At 35.6% G+C, this 19,354-nt stretch overlaps 1 protein-coding gene across 2 annotated transcripts in view; it reads left to right on the plus strand.

Annotated features, from left to right (window-relative positions):
* Positions 1-19,354, plus strand: part of ELL2 (elongation factor for RNA polymerase II 2) — a 76,660-nt gene that overhangs the window by 19,011 nt on the left and 38,295 nt on the right. For both annotated transcript variants that reach the window (XM_032275947.1, XM_032275956.1), the window contains exon 2: positions 366-413. In XM_032275947.1, coding sequence (XP_032131838.1) covers positions 366-413 — 48 coding nt within the window. The remainder of the gene's footprint in view (positions 1-365; positions 414-19,354) is intronic.

A 19,354-nucleotide genomic window follows, 5' to 3' on the forward strand; every position in this document is an offset into this window, starting at 1 on the left:
GAGAAATGTAAATAGTGTGATATTGTTCATCTGCATCTTAATATAATAACATGCAAAAGAAGGTATGTAATGAAAAGGGATTTTCACACAGTATGACACTGACCAAATACATATTTTTTTTCCTCTTCTTTCCCTCTTTATTTATTTTTTTTTAAATAGAGATCGGGGGTCTCACTGTGTTGCCCAGGCTGGTCTTGAACTCCTGGCCTCCAGTGATCCTCCTGCCACAGCCTCCCAAAGTGCTGGGATTAGAGACATGAGCCACTGTTTCTGTCCCAAATAATGTAGATTTAAAGTTTAAACATTTAGTTCTATGTTACAGTAACCAAGGTTTACCTGTTTGTTTCTTTTGTTTCTTTTAATAGAATTTAATTCCTTTTCGACCTTCAATTCAGTTCCAAGGACTCCACGGGGTGAGTACTCTTACTGATTTAACAAACAAATCTAGTGTTCTTGCATGCTATTCAGCTTTTAAAATCCGTTTTCACTTGACCCTTTTAATATAATCAGTCACTCATTCTGTGAACTTTGTAACTAAATGAAAATTTCTGACATCTTTAAGATGCTTGAATTATCTCCCTTTATTAATTTACTTTTTAAAAATTCCTATATGGTTATTGATATTGAAAGTGTTTTTTATCCATATCATGGATAATTGCATGTGTGAATCTTTTTATTAAAGTATAACATACATCAAGGTAGTATGTGAGTATGTTTTATCACAGTTTAACATCCATAAGGGATTATTTATTTCAGATAAGTTATGATTGTGATTGCTTTTACTATTAATATTTTGCTGTGTGTATACTTTTTTAAGTTGTATGTACTAGGAAATGAAATATGTAAGTAGAAATTGAGTTCTTCATATATACAGAATAAACAAAGTTTTCCATGTCTTTTTTATTACTGCATTTAAAAGCGTAATAAATGATAATGCCTAATAAAATGGACCTATGAATTTTGTCTTTATGATAGATGATAAAGTTTATAGGAGTAGAATCAGTACTTTAAAATTATCACTATTAATATTTAATAGTAATAAAAGTCAATTGTTCTTTTTGCTTCCTCATTTAAATTAATATGTACTTCTATATTTGCCCCTATATATTAGATATAGTATGGAAATTAGTAATACCAGTAAGTGGATTTTTAGAGCTATAGAGAAAACATAAGCTGAAGGAGGAAGATTATGTTCTTGATTATTGTAAATCTGCATACTTGTGAATTTTTGTTATGTCACAAAATGTAAAAGTTAAAAGTGTCCATGTAAATAGTTTTTCTAAACTTTATAACTTGAAAACAGTTCAAGAGTCAGATTAATTACATCATTCAACACAGACCTAGAGTACTTCTAAATGTGTTACATAATGCTTACTTGAAGGAGATGTTTGTGTGGATGTCAGAGTTTTGCTTCTACATGACAGCTTTACAATGAAGTCCTGTTTTTCCTCTTCAGTGACTAAGTATTCATGAATGGGATCCTAATTGGAATAAGTATTCTTCTGAATTTTGTAGTATAGCTTTTTAGGTAGTCATTAGCACATGCTGATTTTCTATTTGAGGGCTTAGTTCAGGTGTTTATTTAAGGCTTCTTCAGTTTTCCTGCGAATTTTAGTGGCATCAATAATAGCTGAAGAGATGTGCCATGGAATCGGGCCTGATTCTACCAGCCCTGGAGGGCTCCATGGATTTTCACTAAAGGATTATCTTGGGAGAAGAGGGCTAGAGAAAGAGAATAAGGTTTGAGCTGCGTTTCTCTTACTAGGAGCAGTAGGGTTCTAGGGCTGATGCTTCCCTTAATTCTTTCTACCAGGAAATGCAAGTAAAGGATGTTTTCTAAGTAGGCATCAAAGTATGCTGAAACCCTAAATTATGGGGCACCAGTATGTGCAAGCTTCCCAACTCTTCTTTCTGACCCTTGCAGCTGTTAGCAGTTTGGGAGGGAGTATGGTTTTCTCTAGAATACTAGTTGCCCCTGATACCTAAGCCCCACTGCAAAGTGGGCAGTTTATATTTGAAACCTTGGGCCACCTTTTCTAAATTTTCCTACCTGTGTCCCCCTGTACCTTTCCTGTCCCATGTGTCCAAATGCCCTCAGTTTATCTTTGTCTGCTCCACTTTCTCTTCCTACTGTATCCCTTGCCTTGATGTAGTTCACTGATGAAAGCAATTTAGATATAAATGACTGACAGGTTTAAATCTTAATGGATGTTTGAATTTTAACAGATAAGCTTTTAACCCAGGTGAATGGCGATTAGATTTGGTAGAGTAGATAAGGCGTGGAGGTACCATAGATGGAGAGCTATGAGATGTTTGATCCTACCTTGCTTATTCTGAGTCTGTCTCCTCAAACCCCCACTCTTTTCATTATTCTAACTGGGAACAAAATATATGGACTCAGCATTGTTTTAGAGCCTGCAGCTGCATTCCATCCACCCCTCCCCCCTTCTTTTTGCAGCGCTCTCCCTAGCCGTTTGGGACTTTGTAAAAACAAAGAGTCATTACTGGGGAGAGAGTGGGTTGGCACAGCCCACAGGGAATACGCAGGGCCATTAATGTGAGGGTCTTCTGTACACTGCTCCTCTGTTTTTCTCAAGGGCCAAATTTAACGTTGTCTTGCCGATTGCTTTAAAACCTCTGAAGAAGCATGCTTACAGATTTTTTCCTATGAGGAATATGTTTAGGGCCTTAAATTGAAAGATTTAAATTTAAATTTTTCGCAAAGAATACTTTTCCTTAATGAGAAATTTTATTTCTCTTTTTACATCAAATGTGACTGGAAATGCACCTTAACTGTCATGATACTGTCATGTATAGGCATATTTGAGGTATAACTAAGCATTGTTAAAATATCGTTTTCAAACTGAACATAGAGTGTTAAAATCATTTTCTGTTTCCCTGATGAGACTCATGCTAAGCACTGCATGGTTATGCTGTTCCTTGTTACTAATTATAAGATTTTTTTTTCCCTCAGTGATGTCTATAGAAGGCCAGAATTTGGGTCTTGGCTGGTTAGCTTTTAAGTATATTTGCTTTTATGCCTGAACATGCTCTCTAGGTTGGAGTTTTCTTCTAAATAAATGCAGACTGAAATATTAAAGAATAGCAATATGCTGCTGAAGAGTGGAAATTCTGAAAGTCATTAATTACCTGGATTTTTATTATCACAGTTGGGCAGCAGCTTTTATAGCATTAAAAATAGAAATTGTGACTTTCACCATTCGTTCTACCCCTTTCCGTTAATGGAAGAAGGTACTCAGATGGTCATTGAAGGCATTTTCTGGATTCAGAAAGATGAGGAAATATCTATGGTAGCAACTGATTCTCATTTCTAAACTCATGAATATTAGGAGATAAATAAATCATCCAAAATTGCTTTGCTGATTCTGAAGAGTGATAATTGATATAATCAATTATCACAGTTCTAATCTATACCTAAGATACTCATAACTAAAGGTTTACTAGGATTATAAATCTCTCTAGACTAGCATATTTAAACAGAATGGTAGCTGGTATATTTACATGAGCTACTGCATTGCGATCTTCAAGTTACAGCATTCAGAGGGGTATAATGATATAATGCACCCAATTTCCAAAAGCAACATTTTTATTGTAAAGTAAGCTTTATAAAAATCAAGACAGTTCTATCTACTGATCTGATACTGAAAATGTGACAGGTGAAAATTTTCCACAGATGTGTGTTTCAGTACATTTTTAAAACTAAACTCTGTATTTGCATGCTTGTTGAAAGTTTCTTGTCTAAAGACACACAGTTAATAGAGGCAGAGCTGTAACTACAGTCTTGGTCTTCACACTGCTAGAGAGAAGTTCTTCCTGCCATACTGTAATAGTAGTTGTTACTGATATAGTCATCAACTAACGTAATTGTTCTAAGCAATAAACTATAAACAGGTGCCTAATCAATGAATGTGCTAATAGGTTAATTTATCATTTTGCTTGTTTCTTATTCACTGTGCAAACATTCTTTCAGCCTTTACTGGTGCCAAGTACTTGTTATGTGCTTTGTGTGAAAAGATGCAGGGATGGGCATGGCATGGGCTCTGCCCTCAGAGAACTTACAGTCTTAACAAATACCTACAGACTAATACTTAGAAAATAATTCATAATGTAGGATTCATCCAGAACCCGCTACTCAGAACTTCTATGGAAACAGGGATGATCAGAAACACAGCTTATATGCATATTTCTCATTGGTATGAAATAGCCTTTTAAACGAGGGTTTTAGTAGATATAAAATGTCACATTTTGGAAATAGGTTTGTAAAATTCCAGAAGACCTATTTAAGACCTGTGTGTATGCATGTGCACACCCAAAAGTAAGTGTGTGGTATATTATAATTGAGATAAAATCTGAAATGGCAGGGTTTTCAAGAGTGAATAATGCCCACATCCGCTGGCATGTGGTAGCCTTGTAGAGTGCACTTGCTTCATCCCTCAGGGACTCATGTCCAGGGATTGACTTCCCCAGGACAGTGAGAATAATGTTAACTTTGTCGCAGTATGTGAGATTCTAGACTTCAGTATAACTCAGTATTTGTTATGAGAATATTGCTCTAAAATTCTTTCTAATTTAGTTGCTTACTTTCAGGCTCAGTAATACCAGAGACTTCAGAAAATAGTTTCATATAATGTAATTTTTAAAAATAATATAATAATAATTATTTTTTGAGACAGGGTGTTGCTCTCCAGGCTGGAGTGAAGTGGCACAATCATAGCTTACTGTAGCCTTGAACTTCTGGGCTAAAGTCATACCCACTCCTTAGCCTCCCAAGTAGCTAGGATTACAAATGTAGGGCCATGTCTGGCTAATGTCTCACTATGTTGCCCAGGCTGGTCTCAAACTCCTGGCCTTCGAGCGATCCTGCTGACTGGGCTTCCCAAAGACCTGGGATTACAGGCTTGAAGCACCATACTGGGCCTAATTTTTTGAAATTATTTTTAAGAATTTAAGAAGAGGACTGAAAATAAGTATTTTCTGTAAGTACTATGCAATATCTCATGTGAAACACTGAGTCACACACTTTGCCAAGAATGAACACAGAATAGCCAGCCAAACAAGTTCTAAATGTATGCCTTCTAAAAAGGCACAGTGACCTTCCAAAGATGAAATTGGCATTTAACTGGTAACTTTAAAGGCTTCAGTAGTGCTATGAAACTCTTTCAGTAGAGTCATTAGACAGAGGGTTGGATTTTTCTCTTTTTAATCCCCAAACTTAGCAAAGCCTTCAGAGATATTTTCTTAATTATTTATTTTACTTTGTGGGGGCTGTGGAGAAGATTGAGTTTGAACAATTAAATTATACAGTGTTTGAAATTAGTAGGCAATTTCAACCCCCTTGAAAATGCTTCCTGCAGACTGTCCTTCCCTACCCTACTTGGTTCGTGGGGAAGCAAAGATAACTATCAGCTTGAAATACTCAGCAAAGGTAAAAATAAATTGCCAGCACTGCCATTCCTTCTTAGATGATATGCCTTCCCTCCGACTTCTTTCCCTTCATGTTTTGGTTTGGCTAGTCCTCTGGTTTTGCCAAGGGTTGTATTTAGTCAGTTGGCTCTGAAGATTGCCAACTAACAGCTACCTTTATACTCTTGGTGCTGAATGTAATACTAGAAGAATGTTAAAATCCTTTTATCCAGGTAGTTCTGTTTTAATTTTTTTAATATTACAGTGATTAACATGCATAGATATCATTTAATATTTTTACTGAATTACAACTCTTTAGCCACATGTTAATTTACCACGGTGTTAATAAAATAGTAAATTACCTATTTTAAAAAATTAATGTTTATATATAAACATATGACACACACACACACACACATTTTTTAAAATCTCATTTTACCCAGCAGATGGGCTACCCCTCGGAACTCTGGAAACTGCGTATTTTCTCACATAATAATTGAATCATAGTTTGAAGCTATTGTAAATTGACCAGAAGACCCAGTCTAGCCCAGCCCTTGCCCTTGAAGAGCTTAGAATAGCAGAGGGTGGGAGGGTAACTTTGATTGTGTGTTTGTAATGCTCAAGGAAGCTATCTCAAAGTACTCACAGACCACACCCTTACACAGGCTTCACTGTGAGGTACACCAAATCATGAGCACAAATAGGGGTGCTCACCCTGCTCTGTCCTTAACCAAACTGCATCACTTTTGAATGCAGCAGCTGGAGCCATAACTAATATCTGAAGCTTCCACAATTGCCACAGATTGTATTCTTAGCAATGAATTAAGCTTACTGCCTTCACTTAGCAAACATTTGTGAGTACACAATGTGTACCAGGCACCACGATAGACAGACACTGTGTAGACAAGGTAAAATGGCCCGTTCATATTCCTGACATAAATTTGTCACTAATGGCTTTACTTTTTTGTTTTCCCACCAAAAACTGAACTTGTGGAATTGAGTTATTTATGTTGCAGGCAGTATCACTTTAATAGCACTCACTTATTTAAGCTTAGAAAATAATATTTTACCAATTCTATGATACTTTGTAGTCCATTAAATTTAACCATCCCTTACTCCGTCACTTACATTGGAGTACAGTGGCTCAATCATAGCTCACTGCAGCCTATGGAGTAGCTGGGACTATAGGCACACATTACCACACTCAGCTAATTTTTTAACTTTTGGAAGAGACAGGGTCTCCCTATATTGCCCAGGCTGATGTCCACCTCCTGGACTCAAGCAATCCTCCTGCCTCAGCCTCCCCGTGCTAGGATTACAGGGGTGATCCACTGCCCAGCCTTACCTTCTTGAGGAGTTAGGATTTCACCTTGTAAATCAGTGCTTTTTACCTATAAAATTTCCCTGGAGAGCTATGATGAGATTTAGAAACCTGTACTTTAAAATAATTTTTTTCCCCAGATTTTTACTATCATAAGAATGTTTGAAGAATATACATATGTATAGGTACGTACACATTCTCTTCTCAGAAGAGGCTTCATGACTTCCATCAATTTCTGGGTGACCTCTGACTTCTCTAAAGTGAAAATACTACTTCAGTAAGTGAGTGGCCTTCAAACACATTTACAAATAATTCACAGTAAGACAAAACTTTTACATTGTATAGCTTTACACATATGTATGTAGACATTCACACAACTTAAACAAAAGTTCTACAACACAGTCTTTACCCCTACTTCATCAATGTACCCTGATATTTTCTATTCTATTCCCTTTCATTTAAAAAGAATCCTAGTCACAAGCTGCTAAATTAATGCCATGACCTTCTAATGGGTCACAACCTATAGCTTACCAAACATGGTAGGAGATTATCAACTATTTAAAACATTTTAGTGAGGGAGTCATGTGGTCAGATTTGCATTTTAACACGCTTCTCCAGTGGCTGCCTTGACTTAGTCATTCCTTATATACAGAATTCCTTACATATAGGAGGAGAGGAAAAGACAAGGATGACCCTCTATCTATTACTTGAGCATTTGCTTAGGTGGTGAGGCCATTCTTCAAATCTGAAATTGATGAAAGAGCAGGTTGAGACAGGAGACATGGGGTATGTTTGGTTGGGAACATGTTATCCGTGAGATGTTCAGGTAACACTCCAATCTTCATTCTGTGAGAATGGAGTTGCCCAGGGGATATTCCCATTGGAGAATTGGAACAAAAGGATTTCAAAAAGCAACTCCAAAGGACATGTTATTGGGTTTAATTATATCTGGAACTCTAGTAGTGAGAAGAAAGAAAAGGTAGATTTACAGATGAAATTCTGATGAAGCCCTATTTAAAGAGTAATATTTTTCCAGCTGTTAAAGAATACTGGTTTACATATGAATACTTAAAGTATGAATATTGTTGCTTTTCATTACTAACATTTAGGAAATTTGAAGCTTCTTTTAAATTTTGCCCATACTAATTAAGAACAATGACAGGCTAATAGAGATGAACTGTGGTATAATCATTTAGTGGAAGAGTATACAACAGTGAAAAGCAGTAACTTATTACTCTAGGTAGGCAAAAGAATACATATGGTGTGATGCTGTTTTTATAAAGTTTAATAACAGAGAAAAACAATTTATTGTGTAGGTTTACATACATGATAAAATTATTAAAAACCAAAAGAGGATGATAGTTATGAAAATGAGAATAGTGATTACCTCCGAAGGGAAAGGCAGGCAAAGGGAAAAGGAGAGCAGTATGGTGGATGTGTTATTGCTGACATTTTTGTTCTTGAGTGGTGAGTTTACAGGTGTTCAGTATGGCAGTGAGCTTCATAGCTATCAAGCTATGATTATTTTGCAGAAACAAATATGTTAAAGTTTGTTCTCATTATCATTAAAGATAATTTGTCATCTTTATGGGTTAAATAAGAAAAACTAGAACATGTTTCAATAGATGCCAAAAGGGCATTTTAAATCTGTATTTCCTAATAGCCTGACAAACCATAAAAGAAATTTTGGAGATGCCAAGTTTAAATATGACAAGACTTTAGGGAGAAAAGCTGAATATTAAAGGCTAAAAAAGCAAGTTGACAAGTAGAACAGAGAAGGCAGGTCTTGAAGTTATCTAGAGCTAGACACCAGCTAAATATCTTGCTAGTCAACTACTTGATAGAGTTGCTCTGTCATCTATCAGTGGAGAAAGAAAGTTTTCTCTCTGTCTGTGATCTCTCTCCCCAGTGAAAAGAAGGTAGAGGCAGGGTTGCTGGTGTTGTCAAGGGTGTGGGAGTAGAGGCTGCTTTCCTTTCTGAGTTAACACTTGATGTTTTGGAGAAGTGGCATTGTAAAGTGTCCTGGGGAAAAGGCCAGTCTAGAAAGGACAGATTAGGGGAATGAAAAGCAGCAGTTGGTTGAATTTTAAAAGGTGAGGTCCTTAGGGAGCTTAGGATAATAAAACTCAGAAAGCAATAGGCAACTGATTAAAGAAGAACTAAACTGGGCCCATATCAGGAGAGGGTTGGTACCTAAACAGCCATAGGAAAAGGGCAGTTCTTTATAATACATGAAGAGCCTAGTGTTTAATAACCACTTAGTAATTATGTTATGAATAGCTTATTTTAGAGTGAGAATATAAGGCATAGCCACATTTACGAAGGTAGTAATGCTCTACTAATCAATACCTAGAAATTTTTCTTATGACCTATTTTGTGAATGCTTTTTAGTTTTTCCTTAATCTAGTCATGTTGGTAGTTTATAAGTCAGTCTTCAGATTAGGAAGAAAGGTATTTGAGGGTATTCCATTTTCACTGAATAGTTTATATTTCCACACCTGTTTGAAAGTTCTGTATTTGGCTATAATGGAAAACTTTATTAGGGATACTTAATACTTAGTTTTGTTTTTAAAGGAAGATAATGTTTTGTTCTTTCAGAAAGCTTGAAGAATAGAATAATGAGCCCAGGATTAATTTTGGATAAAGTCTTTTGCTTCATAATTTCTGATTCTATATTTAAAAAAACAACTCTAACTTCTTTCAAGAATATTTAAGGTAACTGAGTCATGAAGGGCCAGTATCAGCGATAACCTAAAATGCAGTTATTATTTTTATGTACCCTTTATTGTTTTTCTGGTTGAGAAACAAAGTGAATGAACATTTTAAAAGTGTATAAAATACACACAAGAATAAAGATGAATAACAAAGGGGTCCCTAGTAGTGAAAAACAGTTTTATTCAATTTTTTTCTAGTCTTCTCTTCTTGCTCACACATTCATTTTTAAAATTGCAGTCTCAGTGTGTTTGTTGCTTTTTTTATATTCTGCTTTTTTCACTTAGCATGTATCATGAGCATTTTCCTATGTTATTAAATAGTACAAGTCACTTTTAAATAGCTACCTAACATTTCGTTTTAGGATGCACTATTATTTAGCCATTCTCCTATTACATGTATAGTTTCTGTATAACAATAATGGTATGATTAAATTCCATGTGAATAAATTATTATTGCTATCTTTATTTCTTCAGGATAGATTCTTAGATATGGCATTTACTAGGTCAGAATACTTTTAAGTTTTCAATAACTGTCTCTAAATCACTCATTCCGTCCCCATCCCCACCCCCAGAAAGCTGCTGCTGCCTTATATTGCCACAGCTGTTCAAAAGTGCCAGTCACGAGGGGTTTTCCTTGGCCAGTATTGGACACATGTTTTTTGAATTTCAAAATTAATCATTTGATAATATTTAAAAACTGTTTGACAGTGTGATTTGTTTGATTGTATTTTGACATGAGTAAAATATTGCAATGTTTTAAGATAGTGTGAAGTAATGTCCAGTGTCTTGTTGTCTCCATCTGGTATTGCTAGAAGGAGTAGCTTTGAGTTTTTTATTTCTTTATATTATTCATGTTTTCTCCCAATATGGTGGGAAGAGTTTTTATTTTAGTAGTTCATGGACTCCCTTTGACAAAATTACTCTATTTCTCTAACTTTTAAAAATAATTATACTACTTATATAACTTTTTACATACTGTATTTTGCCATTTTGACATTTTTCTTTACCATTGTTTGTGGTCATAATAATTTAGTCCTTTTGAATTTCTACCTTCATCTTTAGATGCCTGTCTTCTTTAAAAGAACATTGCAAACATCTCACAAAGCCTAGTGGTATGGATCTCTCTCTTTTTTTTTTTTTTTAATAAGGCAATGCTTTATTGGCCAGAGGTTAAAATGTTTTGCCTTATTGTTTTAGAGGGACTCTGTGGTGTGTGGTTCTACCTCATAGCAGCATTAAATAACTATCTGAAAGATAATCAAGCAAAAGTTTTGTTTAGTTATTCAAATATAGTAATTGCCTTAACTGCCCGTATGTAAACTTTTGCCCTTTCTTTGCCAAAGTGTCTCTTTCTCTTTGTGAAGGCATAGGTTTAATGGCTTTGCCAATAGCCTAACCATACCATCCTTAGAAGTCTTTTCAGTCCTATATTTCTTGCAATTATAAATTAGTCTAAGAAACCTTACAGGCCCTCTTATTTACATCAGACATGCCAATCTCTTAGAAATCAGAACTGTAGTCTCTAATTTAGCTCTTGATGTGTTGTGTATATCAATAGCTTTATACATGTGAAATTAGAAATAGTTTTATTTCCTTTATAGGCTTGAAGAAAATTAACAAACAAATTTGACTTACGAAAACTGAATACAAATAAATTTTATGGAGTAAACCAGACTCTGCCTCAGGAATGTATTTTCAGAGTAGATGTTTGGAAAGAGATTTATAAAAATTAAAATACAATATGTTTGGTTCATTTTTAGGGCCACCTATAGCTTTGATACAAAAAAATATCCTCACAAATTTTAAAATATTGTTTGTATTTATGAAGATTGAATGCTTTAGAGTCAAAGCTGTGGTTCTCATGAGGACACTTAATTCTATTTTCTTTCTTTGTTGTGCTGTAGCTAGATCTGGAACTCTCCGGGAATCTGAAAGCAGCATTTTTTTTTTTTTTTTTTTTGATAGGGCACTTGTGAAGCAGTGTTTTGCTACCCTTCTAGAGGAGCAACAGGCATCTGTAATTTTTCAGCCTTCTGTAGACACCTGTTTCAGCTGATTCATTCTCATACCTTATCTTTCTGTATTTTGAGTTTGAGACAGTTGGAAATATTGCTAGTGGTTTTCATTATTTGTTTCTTTATTTTTCCAGATAGTTTATTTGACTTCCATTTACACTAACACTTAAGCTTTGACCCAGAAGACGTGTAGCTCCTTATTTTTCTAAATTATGAGGATTCAGAATGAGTTTAGTCAGCTTTTGATTACCCGAAGAGCTTGTTACCAGAAATTACTTTAAAAATCAAACACCTCAGTATTCTAAGGAAGACATGCATGTGTTAAAGTCAAACAGGTCAAAATTGGAGTGGGGAGCTCCACAACATAGTCTTTGCATTATCAAAACAAACATTTTTTGGCATTTACTGTGTGCCAGGCCTTGTGCCAAGTACCTTAGATGGGTTATCTCTAAACTTCACATCAGTCATATGAGGTGTGTAATATCATTATCTACATTTACAAGTATGGAAACTGGGGATTACTGAGGTTAAGTATTTGCCCAAGGTACCACAGTTGGTAGATTCTGGAGCCAGAGTTGGAAACCGGACATTTTGCTGCAGAGCCAATGATCTAGCATCCTAGATGTGGTCCAAAAGGAGAAAGAGCAAGACAGCGGGACACCATTTCCTATCTTCACTATCTTCCAAATAGTTGACACCAATTCTCATTTAAAAAATGGCACATAAAGGTGCATATTTTTACACACACCCTTTTGTAATATTCATTTAAGATATGACTACAATTTAATTAAAATGATGTCCCCCAAATATTGTGTGTCTTGTTGCTGCTTCACCTTCCTTAGCATAGACTGTGCTCTTGTGCCTTTGGTCCCCAGGAAGGACTTACCACAGTGGTCTTACCACAGTGGCTGCCTCAGCAATTCCAGTCTCTCATCATTCCTTCCTTAACCAGAGCATTTCTGAGTCTGTTTGTAATACATGTTGCGTGTCCCCATAAGATTTATTTTTATTTTGAAAAAAGCATTCTGTAACTTTACCCAAAGAAAAGGCTCAAAAACAATTGAAGTTGAAAACAGAATTAAGAGCTAAATATACTTCTAAATCTATATGGAAAAATTATTCAGACTTAACTCTTGTTTGTCTTATTGAACTTACACATTTTCTTGGTGACATTGATTAGTTGGGGTGAAACCATGTGTTTTGCAAAGTCTAGGGCCTGGGCTTTTTGAGACTTCTGTTAACCTTGAAGACTTGCATGTGTCAAATACCAGTCTCTCCCCTAGATTTACACAACTGCTGCTGACTGCAGGCACGAATTCTAAGCCCGCTTATATGTGCCAGCAGTTCCTCCTGGCATCATGCAAAAGAATGTTGCTCAAGGGTCCAGGGTATAAGGAAAGGAAATTGGCAATGAATTGGAAGTTGCCATTCATATTTAAGATTTTTTTTCCTTGTAGAATTCAGGTTTGAGCTTTGTTTCTGAGAAACCATTTTTTGAAACAAAATTCTGCTTCCTACTTGACCAGAAGAATTACTAAATTTAGAATTATTTAGTATGGTTAAATTCTAAATTATTTAAAATACTAAATGGTTTAAAAGAGGTTGGGTCATATTTTCAAATGGAACTTCATGAAGCCAGAGTATTCTGTGAGTGTTTTAATAAACATGAAGATACTCTTTAAAGAAGAAAAATGTAGAATATGAACTTAAGTCCCACAAACCCAGGAAGCCACTTGGCCTAGGTTTTAGGGCTAAACATAGCACAAGAGAGTTTAGAAAGTTTCTCATCCTGACATGTGTACCACACAGCAGGCAGCTGTATGGGTTTTTTTTTTTTTTTCCTTTCTTTTCCTCTTGTTGTTTATTTTTGCCTTCTCTGGGGAACCCTGGTTCTCAACAGATTCTTAAGTCATCTATTTCAAATCCATTTATAATTTTTTAGTATCCCTGGCATAAGGTACCTTCTGAGTGAATTTAGTTCTAAGTTTCTTCAGATAAATCTAACAAATATTTATTAGATATCTACTGTATTTCAAATATATATATATATATATGTGGGTAAGACCATGAACTCACAGTCTGGTGAGAGAGAAAGACACATAAATAAATACTTAGCATACAGTATAGTGAAGGCAGCAATAGTGATGAACACCTAGAGGGGACCGTGGGAACTCAGAAAGGAGGCTTCTAAACGTACCTCACTGGGCAAGCAAAGGCTCCCTGAGGGAAGGACTCCTAAGCTGAATCTCACTAATAAGTTAGCATGAGCTAAGACAAGAAGTGGGGACACAGAGTAGCATGTTCCGGCACCCAGCAAGCACAGTATTGCTGTTGGAACATGAAATACAAGGTGGAGATGAGGCCCAGTTAAACTGGTTTAGTAGCAAAACTGCTGACAAGGAACCTTATGTATACTATTTAAGAAGCTTACGCCTACTACTAAGTAGTAGGAAATCATGTAGAAATAAATGACCTTGAGACTGACAGAGTCATGTTGACATTTTATAAGAATAGTTGTTGATAAAAACTGAATGATTAGAGGATGGCAGCTGAATGATTAGGTGATGGAATTGAGAAGGGTTCAGAAGTAGAGGCTGAAAGCAAAGTTGTCCAAGCAAAAGGTAATATTGACCCAAAACAGAGGATAGAAAAAATATACATTTAAGAAATATTTCAGAAGGAAAAAGCAGTAAGTCTTATGATTATGTGGATGTTGACGGGTATGGAGTAGTGTGAGAGAGAGGAGTCAAATTTGACTCGTCAGGATGCCAGTAATCTCAGTACTAAATGAATGGTGGTTTATTAACCGGGTAATGTGGGAGGGTGGAGAGATTTAGGAACAAGTTGATAATTTAGTTTATATCAGCTTTGTATATTTAAATTTAGGAAGGGACTGGTTAATAAAACAAAAATAAATGCAGCTTTATGGTAAGTTGCTGAACTCAATGGAAGGTTTTAGTTTTTGCCACCAAAGAAGATCTTGTGGCTTAGCCTAGCCATGACTTTATTTTGAAGAAACTACTTAGATTTTCTCAATGGCTGTCTCACTTCTATTCCAAAACCACTTTGGCACTTAGTTCAATTTTGCATTCATTTTTAAATAAGTTTTCTGTTCTCTCATCCTCCATAGTCTGTATACCTTTTCCTTGATGCAATATCTTTAGTATCTGCTATTTCCATCTTTCCCCTGCCAATAACTGTCATCACCCCTTTTTTCCTGGAAATAACCAACTACCAAACAACACTCACTCAGACACCTGGTTTCTTCTAAATAATTTTTAGTCACGAAGCTAAAAAAAATGAATCATAACAAAACTCCCTTTGAAGCACCTTTGTAGCTGGCGAAACCAACGTTGGTCAATTGTACGGTATTTAAAAATAAGAAGTACACTTAACCAGTTAATGGATTCAGTTACATTAAGGTGCTTATTATCACAAGGTTCAAAAAATATTATGTGTGTGTGTGTGTGTGTGTGTGTATATATATGTGTGTGTGTGTATATATATATATATTTTTTTTTTGGTCTATATGTATGTACCCACAAACATATACTGAAGCAATTCCATTGTTCCAGGCAAAATACTTTGGAGTTATACTTGATTACTTGCTTTTATTTCTTATATTTAATATGTCTAGGAAAGCTGCTGCATGTACCTGCAAAATACATCCCAAATCCATCTATTTCTCCTTGTCTTCTGGTCCTAGGCATCATTACTTGTTCCTGGACTTTTATACATATGTGCCACAATGGCAGGAATCTTTGTCAGTTTTATTCATTCCTATGTCATAGAAACCTAAACAGTGCCTAGCACAGTAGCACTCAGCTAATATGTGAACTAATGAATTAAATGGAATAAGTAAATTTAATGAAAGAATCAATTAATCCATGTCATCAGACACACTAACATTTAAAAGGCTAGTTCATATTAATAGAGAAGCCATATTTTAAGAGGGCCAAAAATTACTCAAAGCAGTTTTTTTGCAGTTTCAGTTATATAGCACTGAGTGTATTGGGTGTATATGATTTTTAAAAATTACTACTTTACTTTAATGGATGTTATTGCATATTTGTAATTAAAATTGGTTTTGAAATGTTGCTATCAATGATGTTTTCTCCAAAATGGTCATAAATTTAAAAGAATACATTAGGGATGAGAATGTAGTTCTCAGGAATGACTTTTCTAGTAAGACTATATCCTACAGAAATAACAGAATTAGGAAACCTGAGTATTAGGCTACTCTACTCTTTAATCTAGAACTATTTGAGAAATTTTAATACGGGATCCAGGGGAACTATATGAAAAATAATAGTGAAAGCTATTCCACTTTACTTTTTCATTGCTTTAATATACATCTTGCAAAAGAGGAAGAATGCAAGGAAATAAATGGACTTCTTTTTCCCTGAATTATTTACGTTAATTGCTATATGACCTGAATTTTAGGGATAACTGCCAATATTTCTCTTTGCGCTAGAAAAATTTGGCATTTTGCACTGCTCTTCTCATTAAAATATCTATCATATGGAAATTTTAGATGGTTCTAATATGTGTTGGATCCTCTCTACCCCCTGCCCTTCCCTCTCAGTAAGAATATTTAGCTGTTACTGATTTGTCTAATACTTAACTTTTTCTATTGCCAATGAAGGCTGCCCTCCCCTTCCTACTACCCCACCGTCCAGCATTGGCTTGCACATCTAAGCTGATCTGAGAGGCTTTTTTCTTTTTTCTCCCCTCAACCCATAATGTTGGGCCTAAAGTTATAACAGCAGGTCTAGTTTGAAAAATAGCACATGTGGCTTTCAGGTTGAGGTTTCTGTTTTCTGTTCTGATTCTCGATTATTCTGTCCCTAAACTGAGGAACCTGAATAGTACATGCAAATGTATTTCTCTAGCTTAAAGTATATTTTCTAGATTTTTAGGAAATCACAGAATCAAAAGTCTGGAAAGAATTTGAGAACAACAGAGAATTCTAATGCTTAAAGGTTGCAGTAAGTTTATCTATATCTAAGCTAATATTTACAGCCTATATGATAGATGTTAGATAAAATTAAGAGACGGACTGGCTTCCTGGGATGCTGGAGGGGAGGTGGGTTCTGAGGCCATACAAATTGGGAAACTACTATTCAGTATGAAAGGACTCACAGCAAAGAAAATTATTTGGTTTAACTTGGCATTTCCTGAATTTATTTGAGGATAGAACCCCCTTTCAAATGAGGAAACTTTTCAGCATGCTTTGGAAATGCTGGTGGAAAGAAAACAAACACTTCAGTTCTAGGCCTTAGCATTAATGCCTTAATGCTCAGGCATTAATCCACATTTTCATTTAACAAATATGCATCAAGTGACTACTTTGTGCCACACATCATTTGAGGTGCTGACAATCTGTTCAGGGAACTCAACAGACAAAAGCCTCTGTCCTTGCACAGTTTATATTCTAATGGAGAGAGAAAGACTATAAACATAATATGTTAGTCCCATGGAGCAGGGTAATGGGGTGTGGAATACAGGGATTGTCAACATAAATATGGCTCTAATTTGAACAAATCACTAAGCCTCATTGTCCCTAATCTATAAAAAGGAAATTATAGATGATCTTGGCTCTCTCAGCTATAGGAGTTCACTTTAACACCAGGAATTGTCATATCAAACCATGGTACTGCTGGTTCATGAGTATTTCCTTAAGTGTTTACAATCACCTTATCAGAAAAGGTATCTTTCAAAGAAGAACTCTAAGTTTGAATGATTTGTAATCCCACAAAAGAACAAAACACTTAAATAAATGAAGAAAACCCTTGCTGGTTCTATTTTTAATATAATATATACCTCAATCCAATATTGAATAGAAAGGGTTTGACTCAAGGACAGGAAACCTGCAGTAAAGGTACCAACAGCTTTTCAGCAGATGTTAGCATGCACATACGAGAAAGCTGGAGCAGTGTGCACATTGTGCTTCTGCCCTAGATCCTTATGTAAATAGAACATCCGTGACTTGATGTTGAAATGACCTTTCAGACAGTATTCTGTTGCCACATGCCTGAGCTTGTATCTTAAAGTAATTAGACGTTTTGACTTACACACCTTGGTATACAGTGTTTATGCTAATTATAAATGTCTGAAAGTTTCCTGAAACTTTTTCTTTGTAGCTTTTTATCGAATTCAGACAGGAGGTTGGGAGGAGAGTTGTGGATTGTGGTCCTAAGCCTTTGATTTTCAGTCTTTCATTTTTGGAATGAAAATTAAAATCTGCTTTTCCAGTTGCTGAGACATGGTGGTATATTTTTATGTTATTCATCTTGAATAAGAAACTGTTCATAATCACAGCCTTTTAATACTTTTTAAATAATATTCTTAAGGACTTTAGCTAAAAATTCAAGATCATGAGTTCCTAAATAAAAAGTTATTCCAAACTGACCTGTAGGAAAAGCTTAAAATATTATAATTCAAATTGAGAAGTTTCTGTCTCACAAAGGAATGGTCTTCCAATATTGTTTCAAAATCAGACCTCAGAACTTATTTCCTGTGGTGGTTATCTCAGTCCTCAAAAGCTGACCCTAGGTTTACCAATAGCAGTCAGTACATTTTCACTTCCTCCTCCTCATATTTCATGAACCTGAAGGGTAGTTTTTATGAAAGTGCTTCAAAACCATTTTGGAAGAAAGAGCTGTCTAGATATACTATGGAATAGGCTCCTGTATATCAGAGGGGAGTGATGCATAACCACAGGTTCCTCTGAAACTCTAGCTGTCTGAATGGCTGTAGCTCAGAAAGGTCTCAGACCCACCCTAGCTCTGGCCTTCAACAGTCCCACAGGTTCTGGTCTACTCTGAAGTTACCATAGATTAGTTCTAAAGCTTCCCTCTCAACAACCTGCCCTAATTGTCATATATCACCTCCTCTTTCTATCAAGTCTCCTGCTTTCCTGTCCAGTGGCTAAATTGTTACATGGCCTTACCAGCCATAAACATATGTGCTACCTTATACCTTGTATACCCATTTCATTCTTAAAAGTATACTTGGACATTGATACAATTAAGTTTGTATCTAATAAATACATTTTCAAGAAATTAGATGCACTAAATCTACAGACCCGTTTGAAATTTTAAGGATATAAAATTTACCTGAAAACATCCTGCTCTTGAAAAGCTTGAGATTAGCTCAGACCATACCATCTGCATTGCTATTGCTATTGCTCTGAAACCACCAAGAAAAGGTAATGTAGAACTCTGATTGGCCTGGGCTCCATGTCCCTTTATTCTCTAACCTCTAAGCTCCACTTCAGCTCCACAACTGGAAAAAAACCCATGACATGCATCAGGAGTCACCCATTGGTCCTAAAGTGAACACTATTTGCCCTGATGCCTGCCTCTGCCTTATCTGCATGCTGCTCAAATATACTCATAGTGGTACAAGTGGGTCAGAGAGATTGTTGAGAAGTTCTGCTATCAGAGGTGAGGACAGAGTGGTTCGTTACTGATCTTTAGCAGCCTGAGAATCTTTTATCAGTGTGTGTGGCATGTGGTAAGAACAAGGAAAAATGGTAGGGATTAAAAGCACTCTGCAGATAAGTTACTCTCTATTTTTTCTAAGCTGAAAACTATACTAGCTTTTTCTACTTGTTATTGTCAGAGGTTTAAGACCTTTAAAAAAATGATAATCAGAGTAGGTATTCCAATAAAAATATTTTTAAATAATGCCCATTAAGCCATTTGTTTATTTGCTGGACTTGTGATACTTAGAAGAATTTGCAGAAGTTTATTTGCAGTAGGAACTTAATCTTCACATTCTCTCTATAGCTAAATATTCTTTAAATATGGCCCATGTGTGCTGCTTATCTTTGCTTTTCAGTTTCTCCTGATTGGGATAACACACTGATAAAAGAT

Source organism: Sapajus apella, unplaced genomic scaffold (genome assembly GCF_009761245.1).
Source record: "Sapajus apella isolate SASKATOON/1434 unplaced genomic scaffold, GSC_monkey_1.0 scaffold1, whole genome shotgun sequence".
Lineage (NCBI taxonomy): Eukaryota > Metazoa > Chordata > Mammalia > Primates > Cebidae > Sapajus > Sapajus apella.